This window comes from Euleptes europaea, chromosome 14 (genome assembly GCF_029931775.1).
Source record: "Euleptes europaea isolate rEulEur1 chromosome 14, rEulEur1.hap1, whole genome shotgun sequence".
NCBI classification, from domain to species: domain Eukaryota; kingdom Metazoa; phylum Chordata; class Lepidosauria; order Squamata; family Sphaerodactylidae; genus Euleptes; species Euleptes europaea.
Window position 1 is genome coordinate 48,753,672 of NC_079325.1, and position 20,999 is coordinate 48,774,670.

At 48.4% G+C, this 20,999-nt stretch overlaps 1 protein-coding gene across 1 annotated transcript in view; it reads right to left on the reverse strand.

Moving 5' to 3' along the window:
- Window positions 1-262: 262 nt before the first annotated feature.
- CDK5RAP2 (CDK5 regulatory subunit associated protein 2) overlaps window positions 263-20,999 on the reverse strand; it is a 197,462-nt gene continuing 176,725 nt past the window's right edge. The window contains exons 33-38 of the mRNA XM_056860248.1: window positions 20,876-20,956; window positions 18,818-19,050; window positions 16,138-16,284; window positions 7,136-7,274; window positions 3,177-3,223; window positions 263-322 (exon numbers count right to left, since the gene is read on the reverse strand). Of these exons, the coding sequence (XP_056716226.1) occupies window positions 263-322; window positions 3,177-3,223; window positions 7,136-7,274; window positions 16,138-16,284; window positions 18,818-19,050; window positions 20,876-20,956 (707 nt within the window). The remainder of the gene's footprint in view (window positions 323-3,176; window positions 3,224-7,135; window positions 7,275-16,137; window positions 16,285-18,817; window positions 19,051-20,875; window positions 20,957-20,999) is intronic.

Here is a 20,999-nt window from a genome sequence, read left to right on the forward strand (position 1 = left end):
CCTAAATAACCATATCCTATTTTAAAATCTTCTTGTCATCATTAACATCTGAATCCCAGTTTTTTTTAAAAAAAATCCGATGTAAAATAAGTTATTTTTTTCCCAAACGCTTCTCGCCGCACCCACAAAAGTGTAGGATGCAAATGTTATTCTGAGTAAACCAGTCTGAAAGATAATAAATTACAAGGCCCTGAGAGAGAGGAAACATCAAAAGGAGAGGGTCAGCGTGGAATAATGGCCTTTATTGGGGGCAGCGCTGCCTTCACAAAACCCTTTTCGTGCTGAAGCAGGCGGTCGAGATTTTGTTCTCAGCTGGCTGAACCTGGGGAAGAAAGCAACTGCTGAAATGGGCGGAAATGACCGCTACGATGCAACGCTGCGGGAGATGCTGGATCACTAGGGTTGCCAGTCCCTCTTGGCCACCGGAGGGAGGTTTTCAAGGCGGAGCCTGAGGAGGGCGGGGTTTGGAGAGGGGAGGGACTTCAATGCCATAGAGTCCAATTGCCAAAGCGGCCATTTTCTCTAGGGGAACTGATCTCTACCGGCTGGAGATCAGTTGTAATAGCAGGCGATCTCCAGCTAGTACATGGAGGTTGTCAAAAATCAACAGCACTATGGCCTTAACCTAGTAATTGAAGGTCCTACTTAATCTCAATGTATATTCTACAGTGAGGTTACAGTACATAAATCATATATTTTACAGCACGATTGCATTTTGCATAATTTGTTAGTACACAGAAGTTGGCAACCCTATGGATCACTTCAAAACTACAGCCTCACGCGAGTGGGAAACTCGTACTATTTCAAGACTCCAGGAGGAGGCTCTCATGAGTCATATGCAAAATGTCCCTCCACATAGAAAACTATCATGGCAGGGTTCTGGCCTAACTTTCTCCCTGACCTAATAGCTTTCAAAGTGCAGTGATTTGGGGGGGGGGGGAATAGGAGAGGATTTCATCATGAAATCCCATGCAGAAGGTCCCAAGTTCAGTCCCAGGCATCTCCAGTTAAAGGGACTAGGCAGGTAGGTGATGTGAAGGACCTCTGCCTGAGACCCTGGAGAGCCGCTGCCGGTCTGAGTAGACAATACTGACTTTAATGGACCCTGATGGTCTGATTCAGTATGAGGCGGTTTCATGTGTTCATGTGAGATTCCTGATCTGCAAACAGAGTTGGTACAACCTAGATATAGGTATGTCATGTCAGGGGGTACTCAATAAGAAAATATGAGGGGCCCAGGCCTATACCTGATCAATAGGGCTGGAAGGCCATTCTCTTCCTGTGCGTTTTGCCTACATTTTCCAGATTCTGGCTAAAACAACATCAGGAAAACACGGGCAAAATGCGCAGGGAGGCAACCTCTGACTGTCAGGAATGGCATGAATAATCCAAAGGAAGCCCCAAAGCAGTCGGTGGGAGTGACTGTGGGGAAACGTCCCTGCATAAAAGGCCACAGTTGGGAAATGGGAGATGTATTTGTCATTTTTCCAGGCCCATTTCCAGTGAGTTGGGGTGCCTAGGGGAAGGAGTTGACTGTGGTTCTCCCACCCTCCTTCAAGTCCCACAGTCAGAGCCAAAGAACCTCCACTTCACTGCACTTCTTCTGGGGGGGGGAGGAATGCACCCACACATAGGGAGGCTCACAGGGGGTCATTTTACCCAGGGAGCCAGCCTTGACTGGATGAAGATGACAGATGCTGACAAACAACTGCTTAGACTTGGACCAGCAAAGGAGAAGGTACACTGGGATGGGTGACTGAATCAAAGAAGTGGGCTTTGAAGTGTAACTGGAAGCAGGAAGGAGAAGCAGCTTGACCAGTTCAGGGAGAGGGTCCAACTTCATCTGCAACTAGGGTTGCCAACCTCCAGGTACTAGCTGGAGAGCTCCTGCTATTACAACTGATCTCCAGCCGATAGAGATCAGTTCCGCTGGAGAAAATGGCCGCTTCGGCAATTGTACTCAATGGCATCAAAGTCCCTCCTCTCCCCAAACCCCGCCCTCCTCAGGCTCCGCCCCCAAACCTCCCACCAGTGGTGAAGATGGACCTGGCAACCCTATGTGCAACAGAGGCTGCACTGCCCCCTTTCTCTCCTCTCCCGTCCCAAGAAAGCTCAGAGGTTATACCCTGAAATAATATTAGTGGCTGTGGGTAGGGTTGCCAGCTCCTGGTTGGGAAATATTTGGAGATTTTGGGGGCAGAGCCTGAGGAAGGAAGGTTTGGGAAGGGGAGGGACTTCAATGCTCTAGAGTCCAATTGCAAAGCAGCCGTTTTCTCCAGGGGAATTGATCTCTATCGGCTGGAGATCAGCTGTAATAGCAGGAGATCTCCAGCTAGTACCTGGAGGTTACCATAAAGAAACACCACTGTACTGTTACCATAGATTTAGGTGGCTGCTACACTTTGTATCCCTTGTGGCCACAGTTGGGAAATGGGAGATTGTATACCTACTGTAAGACGCTGTGTTTACCTAGCTTCCACTGGCATATTTGAGTCCTTTGAAACTATTGATTATTGCAAAAAGTCATTGTGCAGCTACAACTTGTATCCCTTTGAGGAACTTGTTAATTCCCCTTGTGGGTTAAGACTATGAGTTGTGATTGAAACAAGTGCATACACTCTTGGTGATATAATTGGGACTGAAGAAGACTTCGAAACGATCATATCCCATCTTTCCATCTTATTCTTCAGCATGATGATTACCATCTTGGACATCATTTGACATATAGTATGGACTTATATAAATTGTTGTATATATTGCATTGACCATTCACCTTTTGTATATAGCACTTCAGTATTATTTGTCTTCCAGCATTTAATACAATTGTTTTGCATTGTTAGTACCTGGAGGTTGGCAACCCTAGCTGTGGACAAAAAAAAAATCCCAATGGGCCACAGGGAGACAGGGAAAATAAAAGGCAGAGCCAGTTGATCTGGACACAGCCATTAAGGAACTCATCAGACTGCAATGTGAACATTAAATATTAAGGCCCGTTTGTTACTTTCAATGGGTAGAAACTGAGCTATCAGTGAAATGCATGCCCAGCCAATGCCCAGTCATTTTGCAAAGTATATGATTAACAAGGCTATTTATGTCGCTCGTATAAATGAACAGGCCGCAGCAGGAGGGAGGGAGAATGGCCCGAGCTAATTAACAGACACGGAGGTTTTACTCACTTCCAGGTTTCCTCTTGCCTTCTTTAAAACATCGTGAGTTAAGGCCACTGCAAAGAGAAAATACGGGGCAGAGAGTTTGCAGGCTGGTTTTCTCTTTAGCGGGGTTCTGCGCGCAGGGAAAGGACTTGAGGCGGAAAGAAGCAGGCCAGGCATGACGGTTGCAACCAGCCAGGACGTGCATGATTAAATTCAGGGCCCTGACACTGTTCCTCTGGGCCCAATACAAACTTGGAATATGTCCCGCGCCCCTCAGTATCACATCCCACTCATAAGCACAATTCTTGTGTGCAGTGGGGGGGGAAAAAAGGTATATTTCTGTCATGACAGCAGGCATGCAGCTTGTACGGTCCACCCACCCATTTCCCTCCCCCACCATGCTCATTTTGCATAATGTGCAGCCCCAATCTTATGCATGCATATTTATAAGGAAGGGAACTTCCTGCCTGTAAGTGTGCGTACCACTATGTTCTTTCTCTGCTTTTGTGTCTCATTTCAAGCCCCTGAACAGCCCTGGTTGGAGTTCTAAACCTTTTCTGGGCACTGGATTCCAGCATGTTCTGGTAGCTCCATTGATTTCCAATTGTGTCCAGCCCCAATTGTTTTGTACATCTCTATGTCACTGCAGTACATGTAAGTTCTCACTTATTTTCTGTCTGACCAGCTTCTTTCAAAACCCCTCTCTCCATATACTCTAACATACTGCTGAACTGGAGTTCCCACTCTGATTCATGAATCTGCAGGCCCAGGAACCTCCTTCCACAATACTAAGGGCCCTGGGAAGGGAGAATGGGGGAGGGAGAGAAGGACTCTTGGTAGAAAACACTTGACCCAGGGAGGATTTGTTGCCTTGGCCAACAAGAGAGATTCAAAACAGATAAAATGAAGCATTTCTTCACACAACACATAGTTAATTTGTGGAACTCCCTGGCTCAGGATGTGGTGATGGCTGCCAAATTGGAAGGCTTTAAGAGGGGAGTGGACATGTTCATGGAGAAGAGGGCTAGTCATGATGCATACCTATTGTCTCCAGGATCAGAGGAGCATGCCTATTATATTAGGTGTTTTGGAACACAGGCAGGATAATGCTGCTGCAGTTACCTTGCTTGTGGGCTTCCTAGAGGCCCCTGGTTGGCCACTGTGTGAACAGACTGGTGGGCTTGATGGACCTTGGTCTGATCCAGCATGGCCTTTCTTATGTTCTTATGTAAGAAAGTCCTTCACAGAAAGCATCCAATTACCCACCTGTGCAGTCTAACTCTCCAGGGATTAAAGAGTTAATACAAGGCAGAGGTGGCTACATACAGCATGAAAAAAAGTGAGAATAGACGCAAGACCCTGGGCCCACGCAGGGCTGCTTTAATTTCTAATTAGTGTTGCCAGGTCCCTCTTCGCCATTGGCAGGAGGTTTTGGGGCGGAGCCTGAGGAGGGCAGGGTTTGGGAAGAGGAGGGACTTCAATGCCATCGAGTCCAATTGCCAAAGCAGCCATTTTCCCCAGGGGATCTGATCTCTATCGGCTGGAGATCAGTTGTAATAGCAGGAGATCGCCAGCTAGTACCTGGAGGTTGGCAACCCTATTTCTAACGCTGGTGCGGTGCCCAGTGATTTGGGGCTCTTTTGAATAACAAATCATCACAATAAACAGGCCGCAAAAAACTCAAAAGCTCCTCCCCCATGCAGGGATGGAGATGGAGCCAATGAAGCCCATTTTTTTGAGCAGTTTGTTAATGGAGAAGTTCCTCTTTAAAAATAGGCTCGAAAGGACAAGCGGATGGGAAAGGATGCGTGTTAACCTTTAAAAATTGTATATTTGCAAGGTTTCGTGTCTAATAATTGACATCGAAAGCAAGGGCATGTTTCATTTCAGCGGCTTGAGTAACTTGCGACATTTATGCAGTTTCATTTCCGACACATTTCAGGGGAGGGCGCAAAGATGGCATTTTCAATTCCAGATTAATTACTCCTAAGAACGTAATTGCATGCTGGGCGAGTTCACTAAGCCAGTTTGTCCCTTCAAGCAGATGCCTTTGAAGAAGGTGAAAAATTCCTCCTATATTGCGGGGTGGGGGTTAGGAATGGATTTACTTTTTTTATCAAAGGGGTGCGGGAAAAGGAGCCCCCTTCTCTTCCAGACAACAAGCTCAGTGCCATGCTAGGCCCAAAGAAGGGATATTCGGCAGCAGCCTCTGGAATTCCTTGCCCCACAAAATCTGCCTTGCTCTACCTTTCCAAAAACCTATGCAAATAATTGTATGCAGGAAAGAGTTTTCTGATGAGATTACCTGACATGTCCATTTCTTTTTTTTGTACAGAAGAGGATGAAGATGAAGAAGAAGAGTTAGTTTTTATATCCTGACTTTCTCTACCACTTAAGGCAGAATCAAACCGGCTTACAATCACCTTTCCTTCCCCTCCCCACAGCAGACACTCTGTGAGGTAGGTGGGGCTGAGAGACCTCTAAGAGAGCTGTAACTAGGTCACCCAGCTGGCTTCATGTGTAGGAGTAGGGAAACAAATCTTGTTCACCAGATTAGTGTCCGCCACTCATGTGGAGGAGTGGGGAATCAAACCCGTTTCTCCAGATCTGAGTCCACCACTCCAAACCACCGCTCTTAACCACTATACCATGCTAGCTCTCAATATAATTCCTTTAATCTTTTTTAAAAGTCTTTTCACTGCTGCCCTATCATAAGACCATAAGAAAAGCCCTGCTAGAGCAGACCAAGGCCCATCAAGTGCAGCAGTCTGTTCACACAGTGGCCAACCAGGTGTCTCTAGGAAGATCACAAACAAAACGACTGCAGCAGCATTATTCTGCCTGTGTTCCACAGCACCTAATATAATAGGCATGCTCCTCTGATACTAGAGAGAATAAGTATGCATCATGACTAGTATTCATTTTGACTAGTAGCCATGAACAGCCCTCTCCTCCATGAACATGTCCACCCCACTCTTAAAGCCTTCCAAGCTGGCAGCTATCACCACATCCTGGGGCAGGGAGTTCCACAATTTAACTATGTGTTGTGTGAAGAAATACATCCTTTTATCTGTTTTGAATCTCTCACTCTCCAGCTTCAGCAGATGACCCCACGTTCTAGTATTATGAGGGAGAAAAGTTTCCCTGACCACTCTCTCCATACCATGCATTATTGTATAGACGTCTATCATGTCTTCCCTTAACCGCCTGCTTTCCAAGCTAAACAGCCCTAAGCGTTTTAACCATTCCTCACAGGGCAGTTGCTCTAGCCCCCTAAATTATTTTGGTTGCTCTTTTCTGCACCTTCTCAAGCTCTGCAATTTTTTAGGTGCAGTGACCATAACTGTACACAGTATTCCAAGCTTGGTCTCACCACAGATTTGTACAAGGACAGTGTGATAGCAGCAGTTTTATTCTCTAGTCCTTGTCTAATTATGGCCAGCATGGATCACTGATTTTATGCTCGACTGTACTTGTACTGTTGTTAGCTTCTGTTTTTACATCGTTTCAGGTGAGAGCTGTGTTAGTCTGTAGCATCGGGAAGAAAAGAAAGTCCAGGAGCACCTGTAAGACCAACGCAATTTTCCAGGGTGTAAGCTTTTGTGAGTCAAAGTTCAGCTTTGACTCAAGAAAGGTTATACCCCAGAAGTTTTTGTTGGGTCTTTAAGGTGTTATTGGACTCAAGTGCTAATTTTAGATCTTTGGCTTCTGAACTGCAGTTCAGAATGGAGAAGTTAACCTGCCTTTCAAGACTGGCTTTTGGCTGAATGGTCCTTTCTCAGGGAGTAAGATGTCCAGAAGCCGTTTCCCCCGATTTGTCCATTTCTTTGTTTCAGCATTGTTGTTTTGTTGTGCTGTTCTATTTTAAAGTGTTTGCCTCGATCTGCTGATGGTAACTGTAATTCGTGCTGAATATCGGGAAAGGGATTTTTAAACGAAACAGCAAATAAATAAAAGGGGAATGCGAGGGGAAGCTCACTCACGCTGGTTGATGATGACTTTCTCCATGTTCTCTTTGAGCTGGTTGGTCGAGCGCAAGCGCATCACCGTGCTGTGCAACGTCTTCTCCTGATCGGCCAGTTGCCTCCGGAGCTGACGCAGCTCTGCTTTCATGTTTTCATCCTACAGAAGGAGTAAAGACCAATGTGAACTTTCAGCCCCATGTTCCCACTGCAGGGTCTGCTGATGTATGTACACAGAACTCTGGGCAAATGGCGCTGCCCCACTCGCTTCAGTGCTGAGTCAGCCAAGCCGCAAGGGGCTAGAGCAGTGGTTCTCAACCTTCCTAATGCCGCGACCCTTTAATACAGTTCCTCATGTTGTGACCCCCAACCATAAAATTATTTTCGTTGCTACTTCATACCTGTAATTTTGCTACTGTTATGAATCGTAATGTAAATATCTGATATGCAGGATGTATTTTCATCACATAGGGAGACATTTTAGATGTTACGTTAGGTTTGCGTAAGGCAGCTAATTGTGCTCATGAACATTCAGCAATTCAGGGGAACCATATGCTCCGCCTGGGATCATTGGAGAAGCCAATACAGTAAATAAAAACAAAATACACCAGTAGGAAAGAAACACCCAACCCCAATTCGTTCACAATCAAAATCTCCCTGCCCTTGGAAGGAGTGAGCTGTGGAAGGTGAGCTGTGACTCACGAAAGCCCATATACCCTGCCAGAAATGTTGTTAGTCTTTAAGGTGCTAGATTCTTGCTCTTTTCTACTGCTACAGACAGACTAAGACCCATCCCGATCAATCTCCTTGGAGGTTTTGCAAACGCACAAACCTGCCTTCTACTCAATCAGATCCTCAGTATTGTCCACTCAGACTGGAAGCGGCTCTCCAGGGTCTTAGGTCAAGCCCTTTCACATCACCGAAATTCTGATCCTTTAACTCAGCTGTTTCCTAACTGTGCTTCATGGAGCACTTGGTGCTCCGCGAAACATCTCCTAGTGCTCCGTGAAGAGACTGGAAAGAAAAATGCTACTGTCATTGCTAGGTGAAAATTAATGACTAATTTCTCTCCTGAAAAGTGCTCCATGATGCAAAAGGTTTGGGAACCACTGCTTCAACTGAAAATGCCGGGGATTGAACCTGGGACCTTCTGCATGCCAAGCAGATACTCTGTCACTGAGCCATGTTTGCTCTTCCTTCCTGAAGTACCAAGACTTTGAACAGAATGTCCTGAGGGGTTGCAACGTCCCCTTTTGTGAATGCTGCCATCGCCCCCCACCCCCAAAGGCAGTTTTCAATGCAGAAACCGCGGCAGGGAAGGCAGAAACCAAGCACAAAAGCTGAGCCCGACCTAAGCCTCTCTCACGGAGCCCGCAACGGCTCCCCCTCAGACAAGAGACCCTGGGGAGGGGGAGGAAATGCCGGAGGGCTCCAATTTGCCCGTCTGAGCCGCCTCAGGGGGCAAAACTCATCCCCAGCGTCCCCAGCGCAGAGCAGCCTCCCGTCCCCCACGTTGCGTGAGGAAGAAGCCACCGCGGATCCAGCCAACTGTGCGGGAAGGGACGAGGGAGGGAAGGGGGGGAAAGGAACGTTGGCCTCACGTGACGCGGCGTGGCCAATGGCGAGGTGGGTTTCGGGCCTGGTGAGGCGGGAGGGGGAAAGAGTGAGAGAGCGAGTTGCTGACTGAGGCGGCTTCCTCCCTTTCCTCATCTGGGGAGCCTGAGAAGGGGGGGTGGGAGGGGGAAGAGCCCTATGCGGGGTCTGAAGGAGTTTTCCAATGGTCTTAGGTGACCCCTGTGAAAGGGTTGTTCGACCCCCAAAGGGGTCGCGACCCACAGGTTGAGAACCGCTGGGCTAGAGCAACTGACCAATAAGAAGTGGTGTTGGAGGAGAGTTTTACGGATATCATGGACCGCCAAAAAGACAAATAGGTGGGTTCTAGATCAAATCAAGCCTGAACACTCTCTAGAAGCTGAAACGACTAAACAGAAGCTATTGTACATTGGACACATTATGAGAAGACAAGTCGCTGAAAAAGACAATAATGGTGGGACAACGTGAAGGCAATGTCTCTCTGTGCGATTCCCAAAAATCACTTGTTCATTCAGAAATGTTGAAACAAGGTTTCTTTATTGGAAGTCACAATAGATACAGTCCACACACGTATAGAAAGTTGCAAGTGAGTTAGTCTGTAAAACTACCTGATTATATCCCCTACAGGGTGGCAAAAGGTCACACCTATTGTTATGGGAAGCTACAAGATAGATGGGCATAGTATAGACATCAATCGCCCCCAGAGAGTCAGTTAGGGTTATCTACATCCCAAGGCCGGAATTGGCAAGAGGGAGTGAACCAGAGCGCGGCCGGGGAAACACAGCAGGGGAGGCACTTGTGAGACATACCAGTCAGGTCTTGACAGATATGGTGCCTGAGACCAGGAGAGGCCAAACGGGCTGAACTGCTTTTACGAGTCCAGAGCAGAGAGGGGTGGGGGGATTGTGATAACAACACACAAGGCACACAGACTCTCACATTCTGCCCCCCTTAAGGCCCCCCTCCACCAAGGTCGGGCGGATGGGGCCGATCAGGATAAGCAGAGTGAAATTCCCGAACCAAACGGGGGGCGGCTACATGGGGAGCTGCCACCCACTCATCCTGAGCGGAGCCCAGGTGTTTCCAACGAACTAAATAGAACAATTTTCCCTTTTTCAGTTTCGAATTCAACACCCGAGAGATTTCCAAATGCGTCTCCCCTCCCACAACAGTAGGAATCTCAGGCTTAGGGAGGGGATGGAATTGAGGCGCTGGAACGTACGGTTTCAGCAAGCTGATATGAAACACAGGGTGTACTCCTCGAAGAGACTTAGGGAGTTCCAATTCCACAGTAACATCATTGATCACCCGGGTGATGGGGAAAGGGCCTACGTACTTGTCACTCAGTTTTTTACAAGGTCGCAGGGAGCATAGGTTTTTTGTGGAAAGGTATACCTGACCCCCCACTTTGAGTTCCCACCCCGGAGACCGATGTTTATCGGCTTGATCTTTGTATTTACGTTTGGCCCTTTCTAGATTTTCCTGTAACCAGGGCCAAGTGGTTTGTACAACCTGTACCCATTCCTGAACCTCCTGCACCCCTTCGAGCTCGGGGGTGATATTAGGAGAACCAAAGGGTCCAAAGTCTTTCCCATAGACCACACGAAAAGGACTGAAACCTGTGGAAGAATGGGGGGCATTATTGTACGCATATTCAGCAAAAGGCAACAAGTCCACCCAATCGTCCTGGTGGTAATTGACATAACACCTTAAATAGCACTCAACCACAGCATTGACACGCTCGGTTTGACCATCCGTCTGGGGGTGGTAAGCTGAAGAAGGTCCCTGCTCTTCCACCCCCATTACTTTTAGAAAGGCTCTCCAGAATTTGGCCACAAATTGAGCCCCCCTGTCGGAGAGGACCTTCCTCGGAATCGAATGGTGTTTTACCACGTGATTAACAAACAGTCTAGCCAGCTTCTGAGCTGAAGGTAGTCCCGCACAAGGTACAAAGTGAACCTGTTTGGAAAATAAGTCAGTTATTACCCACAACACAGTTTTTCCCCGACTAGGGGGTAAGTCAGTAATAAAATCCATAGCAATCACTTCCCAGGGCATGGTTGGAGTTTCAAGCGGTTTCAAGAGTCCGGGGGTTTTCCCCATTCGTCTTTTGGCAGTGGCGCAGATGGGGCAGCTGCGCACATATAGCTCCACATCAGTTCTCATGCCGGGCCACCAAAATTGCCGCCGCAAAAGATGCAAGGTCTTGACAAACCCAAAATGCCCCGCCAGTTTGGCCCCGTGAACCATTCCCAGGACCTCTTTCCGGAGTGCCTCCGGAACATAGATTTTACTCCCCTGTACCCATAAGGAGTTCTGTTGGGTGAGTTGTGCGGGGAGGACTTGCTGCTCCGCTTCCTTTAGGGAAGCATCTTGGAGCCGCTGCAGAAAAGCCTCCGGGATCCCTTTGGGGGGAGGGACTTGCTGGCACTGGGACTGGGAGCGGGTGGTGACTGCGAGTCCCGAGACTTCCCCCCTCTGCTCAGGGGTGAATAAGGAATCCACTGGACGATCGAAGTCGTTGCGGTACTGGGGAAGCCTAGAGAGAGCATCCGCTAACGCATTGTCTTTCCCTGGTACATGTTTTAGAACGAAACGGAACTTAGCAAAGAACTGAGCCCAACGAATCTGTTTCGCGTTGAGCTTTCTAGCCCCTTTTAAAGCCTCGAGGTTCTTGTGATCGGTGCAAACCTCGAACGGGGAGTCCGCCCCTTCCAGAAAGTGTCTCCAAATGGTGAGGGCATGTTTGACAGCAGCTGCCTCTTTCTCCCAAATGGCCCAGTTAATCTCTGACTGGGAAAACTTTTTAGAGAAGTAGGCACACGGTTTCAAATGGCCGTTCTCGTCCCGTTGTAAGAGAGCCCCTCCCATGGCAACATCGGAAGCATCCACTTGGACTACGAAAGGCTTATTACAGTCGGGGTGGGCAAGAACGGGCTCGGACGAGAAAAGTAGTTTGAGTGTATAGAAAGCCTGCTGGCAGTCTGAAGTCCACTGCAATCTAGCTGAAGGCAGAGCAGCGTTTGCTCCCTTTCCCTTAGTGCGCAGGAGCGAGGTGAGTGGGAGTGCTACCTGGGCAAAATTGGGAATAAAGTTCCGGTAAAAGTTGGCAAAGCCTAAAAATTGTTGCAAATGTCTACGCGTGGTGGGGGGTTCCCAGTCCATTACTGCCCAAACTTTTTCGGGGTCCATTTCCAAGCCTTGATGGGAAATTACATAGCCCAGGAAGGTGATGGAGGGTTGGTGGAAATCACATTTGGACACTTTAGCAAACAGTTTGTGCTCGCGCAGCCGCTGCAGCACTTCGCGCACCAGTTGGACATGCTCTTCCATGGTTTCAGAATAGATGAGTATGTCATCTAGAAATACCACCACCCCTCGAAACAATAAATCATGTAGGACTTCATTAATTAGTTGCATAAAAACACTCGGAGCGCCCGAAAGTCCGAAGGGCATCACTAAATACTCAAACATTCCAAAACAACAAGAAAATGCAGTCTTTGGTTCGTCCCCTTCTCGTATGCGTACTCGGTGGTAGGCCTCCACCAAATCCAATTTGGTGAAGATTCGGCCCTCCTTCAATAGCGCGAGAAGGTCTGGAATGAGAGGGAGGGGGTATGCGTTAGACTGAGTGACCGCATTCAGTCTACGGAAATCAATACAGAGTCTTAAATCCCCCGTCTTTTTCTTGACAAAGAATGCGGGAGCCGAGTAAGGAGCTTTGGACGGGCGGATGAACCCCCGCGCCAGATTGGTGTCCAAGTACTCGCGCAACACAGCCTTTTCGTTAGGGCTCATGGGGTATACCTTCCCTTTGGACAGTTTGCTATCCCCCACTATTTCAATAGCACAGTCCGTTTCTCGGTGGGGGGGGTAATTCGTCGCATTCCCACACATCAAATACATCGGTGAACTGAGAGTACTCACTGGGGAGTTGGGGCAGAGTAGTCTCGGGAAGGGGGGCTCCGACGAGGGCGGCTGCAGGGTTGCTGAGTGCCCTTTCTTGGTCGTGGAATTCGCACGGGTGGCGTGGAAAAGTGAGTGTTCGCTTCATCCAATCTATGGAGGGATTGTGCCCCAGCAACCAGTTCATTCCCAAGACTATAGGTGCTACAATGGGCGCAATAGTAAAATAAAGGCGTTCCCAATGCTCCCCTACAGACATGATAACTGCCGCGGTGCGGTGGGTTACGGGTCCCCGTTTAAAGTCAGTGCCATCCATCTGGGAAAAACGGATGGGTTCGGGCAATCGTTTCCGCCTAACTTTCAACAGTTTGGCTGCTTCTTCACTTATCATAGTACGGGCGCACCCCGAATCCACTAGGGCGGTGAATTCTAAAGTGGGACCCCCCTTGGGTAGTGAGAGTTTAACTTTTACATAAACATTCTCTTCTTGGGCGCTTACCATCAGCGGAGCTCCTTGCACAACGTTCGGTGCGGTCTGCTGGGGAGCTCCTCTTACAGCAGACCGGCGGCGTTTTTTGCCGGCAGGTCCCAGTCATCCTCCTCACTGGAAGAAGTGGTGGGGAGACTGGTAATCCGTGACTCCGATGAGTCAATGGTCCCTATGGTACTCCGTGACCCCGATGGGTCGGCGGTATCCGAGGTATCAACTCCAGAACGGGCGTGCAGGGCTGAGGGTGCGCTGCGTCGGTTTGGAGGAGGCGCGCCGCTCTGGCGGCGGGGTTGTCCTTCGGGAGAGGGTTTCTCCGGTTCGATGGTGGCCGGACGAGTCGGTGCCGGGCGTCCGATCCGAGAAGGGCATTGAGAAGCATAGTGACCTTTCCCCCCGCAAACGAGACAGGCCCCACTTTCGAAACGTCTACGACGTTCGGCCATGGAAGATCCGCTCCCGGAGGGAGCACGAGAGTCTTTTGGCCCTCCGGGCCTGTCTCCACGGGGTTTGATCTCTCGTCCGGTACGTTGCCGGGACAGGAGCAGCAGTTGTTTACGGTTCTCGATGTCGGCTGCATGTCAGATCCAGCCCTCCACGTCGGGTGGGTTGCCCTGCATGAAGGCCCAGTGTTGCAACTCCGGGTTCAAACCTTCGCGGAAACACTGCACTCGGGTATTCTCGCTCCAGTCCATAACCCGACTCGAGAGCGATTGAAATTCGCTTGCATACTGCGCAACAGTTTTAGTCCCTTGGCGCAGTTGCTGTAAAGCCACCTTCGCTCGCTCACCCAAGTGCGGGTCCTCGAAGCGATGTCGAAGGGCAACCATGAAGTCGTCAAGGCTCCGCAAAACCGGGGAGCGTAGTTCATACTGCTGGACCATCCAGGCGGCCGCCTCCCCTTGAAGGAGGGAAGCGACATACTGGACCCGGGAATCCTCAGAAGTAAAGGTCCGTGCCTGTTCACGCATAAAAACATCCACTTGCACCATAAAGAAGGTTAATTGGTCACTCGACCCGTCATACGTGGTTTTCAGGTCTCTGCGCGGTGGCGGAGCGAGGGGTACCAGAGGGTTGGGCGGCGGTTGTCGGCCTCCGTCCGGTGGAGCCGTGGGTGGGGGCTGGATCTTCAGCGCATCCATGGCTCCGGCCATCTCCAGCATTGCTGTCTGCATCAGGTCCATTCCGTCCAGTAATTCCTGGCGTTCCAACTGCCAGCGCTGCCGTTCTTCCTCCATTTGATGAACGAGTACGGCTTCCTTCCGAGCGGGATCGTCCTCGAATCCTACTCCGTGTAGTACAGTCCGCCTTGACTGCAGGTCGCCCTTCGGTAGCGACCAATGCTTGGGGGTTTCCAACCAGCTTTCCAAGCGGGTCTTCTTTGCCTTAGTCCCCAAGTTGGGTCGGTTGTCGGGAGCACTTGGTGTCTTCCCCGGTGATTTTCTGTCCGGCGGGGGTACGGTCGGCTCTGTGGGGACAGTGCCGTTCTTCTGGTCGCCCTCCTCCGGCTTGTCGTTGGAGTCCCCGTTGCCAGCCATAACTGTCCAGAGGCGGTACAGGAGCTGGACAACGTGGTAATGACTTGCAACTTAATGTGAGGGTTCCTGGTCTCTCTGTGCGATTCCCAAAAATCACTTGTTCATTCAGAAATGTTGAAACAAGGTTTCTTTATTGGAAGTCACAATAGATACAGTCCACACACGTATAGAAAGTTGCAAGTGAGTTAGTCTGTAAAACTACCTGATTATATCCCCTACAGAGTGGCAAAAGGTCACACCTATTGTTATGGGAAGCTACAAGATAGATGGGCATAGTATAGACATCAATCGCCCCCAGAGAGTCAGTTAGGGTTATCTACATCCCAAGGCCGGAATTGGCAAGAGGGAGTGAACCAGAGCGCGGCCGGGGAAACACAGCAGGGGAGGCACTTGTGAGACATACCAGTCAGGTCTTGACAGATATGGTGCCTGAGACCAGGAGAGGCCAAACGGGCTGAACTGCTTTTACGAGTCCAGAGCAGAGAGGGGTGGGGGGATTGTGATAACAACACACAAGGCACACAGACTCTCACAGGCAGCAGCCAAACAGGAAGCCCCTACATGAGATGGATAGACTCTAAAGGTAAAGGTAAAGGTCCCCTGTGCAAGCACCAGATCATTCCTGACCCATGGGGTGACGTCACATCCCGACGTTTTCTAGGCAGACTTTGTTTGCGGGGTGGTTTGCCAGTGCCTTCCCCAGTCATCTTCCCTTTACCCCCAGCAAGCTGGGTACTCATTTGACCGACCTCGGAAGGATGGAAGGCTGAGTCAACCTTGAGCCGGCTACCTGAAACCGACTTCTGCTGGGATCGAACTCAGGTCGTGAGCAGAGTTTGGACTGCAGTACTGCAGCTTACCACTCTGCACCACGGGGCTCCTGGATTGACTCTACAGAGTGGTATAGTGGTTAAGACCAGTGGTTTGGAGCGGTGAACTCTGATCTGGAGAACCGTGTTTGATTCCCCACTCCACATGGGCTGCGGAGGCTAATCTGATGAACTGGATTTGTTTCCCCACTCCTGCACACGAAGCCAGCTGGGTGACCTTGGGCTAGTCACAGCTCTGATGGAGCTCTCTCAGCCCCACCTACCTCACAGGGTGTCTGTTGTGGGAAGGGGAACGGAGGGTGATTGTAAGCCAATATGATTCTGCCTTAAGTGGTAGAGGAAGTCAGCATATAAAAACCTCCTCCTCCTCCTCCTCCTACTACTACTACTACAAAGGAAGCCATGGCCCTGAGTTTGCAAGACCTGAGCAAGGCTGCTAACGATAAAGTTTTGGAGGACATCAATTCATAGGGTCACCGTAGGTCAGAAGCGACTTAACACACACACACACACACAGAGCTTTGGTTATCCTTTTGCATGTTGTTATTGTATGCCATGTCGGCACTTTGGTGGAGAGTTTGGGATTTAGAAAAAGGTTTTCAACAAAGAAATAAGGATGGGCAGCTTGCACTCTCAGCTAAAGTGGTCCGCTGCTTTTGTTCCCCATACCTGAAGAGAGTAAGCGGTTTTATGGACAACTTTCATAGGCAAGGAGACTCTCCAGAGGAGCTTCAAGAGACCAGCCGCTTCTTCCAAGTTGCGCCGCGCAGCACAGATGGCTGAAGAATGTCTGTCCAGAGATGCTTGGCATGCAACCTGCATTGCAGAATTAAAAAAAGAAAAGTTTTCTATTTTATCCTAAAAAGATTATGAAAACATAGGCTTTAATTAATGGCATAAATCCAATTTGCTATGAATGTTGGATTCATTTTGATGAACAAGTGTATTGTGTGCCAGGCAAAACTAATTTATTAGGTTAAAAAGGCTGCTGAATTATACATTATTCAAGAATTTGGTGGGGGGGGGAATGGATGGCAACTTTGCCTAATCAATAATGGTAATTAATAAAAGGTTACATTTACTACATTTGCTGTGCCACTTGGAAAAGACTTTTCCTCATCTGATTTGCATTTCATGGCATGCTATTTGAAATTCAAATGACTCCCAACATTCATTTAGGCAATATAGATGTTTCCTCCTTAGCAGGCCCTTTAAACTGTCCCGTTTAATGTTAAGCTAACTGTTGGGGCCAAGGCAAAATGTTTTCTTATGCCGACAGATGAGAAAACAAATGGGCAAAGCTGCCAAGATGAGGAACGGCGAGGAGTGCACAGAGAGAAAATGTGGAGGGGGGACCAGGGCGGACTGGGATATATGGGGTGGGATTGCTTTTACAGGAATAAGAAACACCCTCTTTTTTCCCATGAGCCACTGAGAAAGTGAGGTTGCAGTCCGCAACCTTCAAGGCATTTTACTTTGATAACATTCTAAATTTTTCTTTGGATTGACAAAAAGCCAGTTGTGAGATGCTGATGTGAGATCCTTAAGCAGTGGCTGGACAAGCACTTGTCAGGGATGCTCTAGGCTGATCCTACATTGAGCAGGGGGTTGGACTAGATGGCCTGCATGACCCCTTCCAACTCTATGATTCTATCCTTTAAATTGGTGACAGCATGGATTCAGCCTGTAAGTGTAACCAAGCAATGGTTAAAGTGGTTAAAACGCTTAGGGTGTTTCGCTTGGGAAGAAGGCGGTTCAGAGGAGACATGATAGAGGTCTATAAAATTATGAATGGTACGGAGAGAGTGGACAGGGAGAAGCTTTCCTCCCTCTCTCATAATACCAGAACGTGGAGTCATCTGCTGAAGCTGGAGGAGAGATTCAAAACAGATAAAGTATTTCTTCACACAACGCGTTGTGAAATTATGGAGCATGTCTATTATATGAGGTGCTGTGGAACACAGGCAGGACACTGCTGCTGCAGTGGTCTTGTTTGTGGGCTTCCTAGAGGCACCTGGTTGGCCAGTGTGAACAGACTGCAGGACTTGATGGGGCTTGGTCTGATCCAGAATGGCCTTTCTAATGTTCTTATGACCATTGGTCCATTGTAATCCACTGTCATCTGTTCCGACTAACAGCACTAACACTCGTGTGTCTCTGGTAGTTTCAAGATTCTTGGAGATGCCAGCAGTGGAACTGAGCCCTTCGGCATGCAAGGCATATGCTATTCCACTGAGATATGCCCCTTCTCCAATGGCAAACGGGTGCACTTAAGGAGATTGTTGGGGTGACAATTAATCCTGGCTGCTGACCCAGTGGCAACAATTTTGGGAGAGAGAACATTTTTCACCTTCCCCTTCAACACTGCCAATCACAAACTGGGTCAGAACAATTGTTTTCTAATCCAGTATTTGGAGATAACGTTGATTAGAGATAACTCTCCAGGGCCTCAGGCAGAGAAAGGTCTGTGCCGGTGCCTCCTAAGATCCTTTGCCTGGAGATGCCAGAGGTTGCTTGAATGTATATCTGCACCTCATCCTATCCCCCCATCCCACTGTGGCTTCCCTGGATTACAACACAGCATGTCTGAGAAAAGGGGGCTTCCTATTATAATTCTCACCCATCTGGAAGGATAGTTGGTTGGGGCAGGCATTTCAGATGCTCTATCACTGCAGCACTTGGAACATATAAACACATGAAGCTGCCTTATACTGAATCAGACTCTTGGTCCATCAAAGTCAGGATTGTCTACTCTGATTGGCAGTGGCTCTCCAGGGTCTCAGGTATACGTCTTTCACATTACCTACTTGCCTGGTTCCTTTAACTGGAGATGCTGGGGATTGAACCTGGGACTTTCTGAATGCCAAGCAGATGCTCTACCACTGAGACACAGCTCAGAATCTTTTTTAAAGATTCTTTTTTAAAGATTCTGTTTTTTTCCCTCTTTTTAAAAGAAGGCTCTTCTCGTTTACTATGTAATCTAGTTACTCAGGGATCAGCGTAACATCACAGTGCCGTGTAGCCAATCCAATATGGCTACGTGATGACATCTCAAAGCAAAGTCAGGACAACGGTTGATTATTGTTTATAACAAGATTTTGTTTTGATATATTCAATAATCTACTAACCATCTAAAGAAAATTGGACACTTAATCTCCTCTCTCTTGGTCTCCAAATCTCCTGTCTTTAACTGTGTTGACACACTCTACTTTTAAAGTTGTGAGACATAATTTATTTCTGAAATTTATTTCAGAAAACTGGCTCAGTCACATTTCTCTGTTAAGTGCTTTATTGAAAGCACAATTAAAGGGCAGTCATGCCGATTCATGCTCGCAACCCTGCTGTATACCTTCACTCCAAGCTCCTGATGTTCCAGAGGAAGCTCCACTTCAGACAGCAGCTTTCGCGTTCCAGAGATCTGCTTCCGTAAAGAGTTATAGTCCTCAACCAAACCAAGGACATGCCTGCCATTTTTGTCCGCCCACACGCAATGGCCAGGAACAACACAAGGCTCATGGGATTGGCTAGCTGAGGAGCTGCCCTGGGAAGATCTGTCCGAATCATCCAAAGATAGCTCTGCATCTAATGCACAAGAGACCAAAGGTCAGATAATGTCTGCAGTCCTAAGCAACATGGCTAGCTGATGAAACCTGTAGCTCCAGTTCAACTCTTTTCTCCATCCCATTGTTGTTTCCCTGGCTTGCAACCCCTCCCCTCTGTTTGAGAAAGGGGTGTTCTATTCTCATAATTCTCTAAAATCTGGAAGAACTGTTGGGTGAGGGGGGCATTGCTATAGCTCCCCCAGGGGTATGCATGGTATGGAGTGGACAGGGAGAAGCTTTTCTCCCTCTCATATACCAGAATGTGTGACCGAAGGTAAGCTGCAGCAGCCATTTTGTGGCCAGCTCCTCCTCCCACAGCAGCCATTTTGACAGAAGTCACAGAGTTGGAAGGGTCCACCAGGGTCATCTAGTCCAACCCCCTGCACAATGCAGGAAATTCACAACCTCCCCCCACTTACCCACCCACCCAGTCTCCATGTCCAGAAGATGGCCAAGATGCCCTCCCTCTCATGATCTGCCTAAGGTCATAGAATCAGCATTGCTGACAGATGGCCTTCTGGCCTCTGCTTAAAAACTTCCAGGGAAGGAGAGCTCACCACTTTCCGATGGTGAGGGGTCTGGAGACCAAGTCCTATGAGGAAACGTTGAAGGAGATGGGTACGTTTAGACTGGAGAAGAGAGGACTGAGAGGTGATATGATAACCATCTTCAAGTACTTGAAGGGCTGTCATATAGAGAATGGTGCAGAGTTGTTTTCTGTTACCACAGAAGGTCGGACCAGAACCAATGGGAAATTAAACCAGGGCTGGCCCTGATTAGCAGCCAAGATCTGATGAGATTGGGCTGGCCTGGGCCACCCAGGTCAGGCAATGTGCCTTTAAGCATCCGAAATCATGCCTTTGGTAGGGAAGCCGCTCCAGGCAGAATTTTGTTCTCACCCAAGATTATTTATTTACTCGATTTTTGCTCTGTCATTCAGGCAAAAACGACGACTCTCAAAGAGTATAGAATTTAAAAAAAAAGAAAAAATAGAAGCATCAATTAAAATATCACTTTGAAAGCAACAGGAGGAAGGGGTTCTTAGTTATATCTTGCTTCAGGAGAGATGATCAAGCACCCTGCTTCCACCTCATTCCACTCAGGTGCTACTGGTGCCAGGTAGGAGCTGGGAGCTCACAGCTGGAATTGGATCCTGGCATGAGGGAGAGATGCCTGGCAGCTTTATGCCCTCTCTTTAATAATCTCTAGGATGGAGCTAGAAGGAGAAGGATTATCAGTTGGGCCTGGACCCTGGCTGCTTTTGTGTTCTTTCTCTGATGGGCTCATTAGAATTCTTTCTTCCTCCTTATGTTTCCAAAGCACAGTTTGAAAACGACTGAATTCAGCAGGCGCTTTCCAGGAGGCTCCACTACTGGTTTTTCCCTCGTTCATACTTTCCTTGCCCTTTCCGTAAGTGACATTCAGCAGTAAGAAAACTGCCTCATTCTTGGATTGTTTCTACGAGTGACCAGAGTGTAGATTAGCCAGGGTGGGGCTACATAATAAAATTATTTGTATTAGAAAAAGATGAGTTGGTTTTTATACCCTGCTTTTCTCTACCTTTAAGGAGTCTCTAAGCAGCTTACAATCACCTTCCCTTCCCCTACCTACAACAGACACCTTGTGAGGTAGGTGGGGCTAAGAGAGTTTGGAGAGAACTGTGACTAGCCCAGCAGGCATCATGTGGAGGAGTGGGGAATCAAACCTGGTTCTCCAGATTAGAGTCTGCCACTCTTAACCACTATACCATCTGACAAAATGGAACATGCGTTAAAAACTCAGAATTTTGCTATCTGTTGCAGTACCTGCTTTCAATGGCAACGTGCAGCACCCGTATTTCTGCTGTAAGGCAAGGACATTGCTGTCGGCCGTGGGGAATCTGAACTCTAGTTATCAAAAGAGAAGAGTGTCGGTAAGAGGGTAATGTCA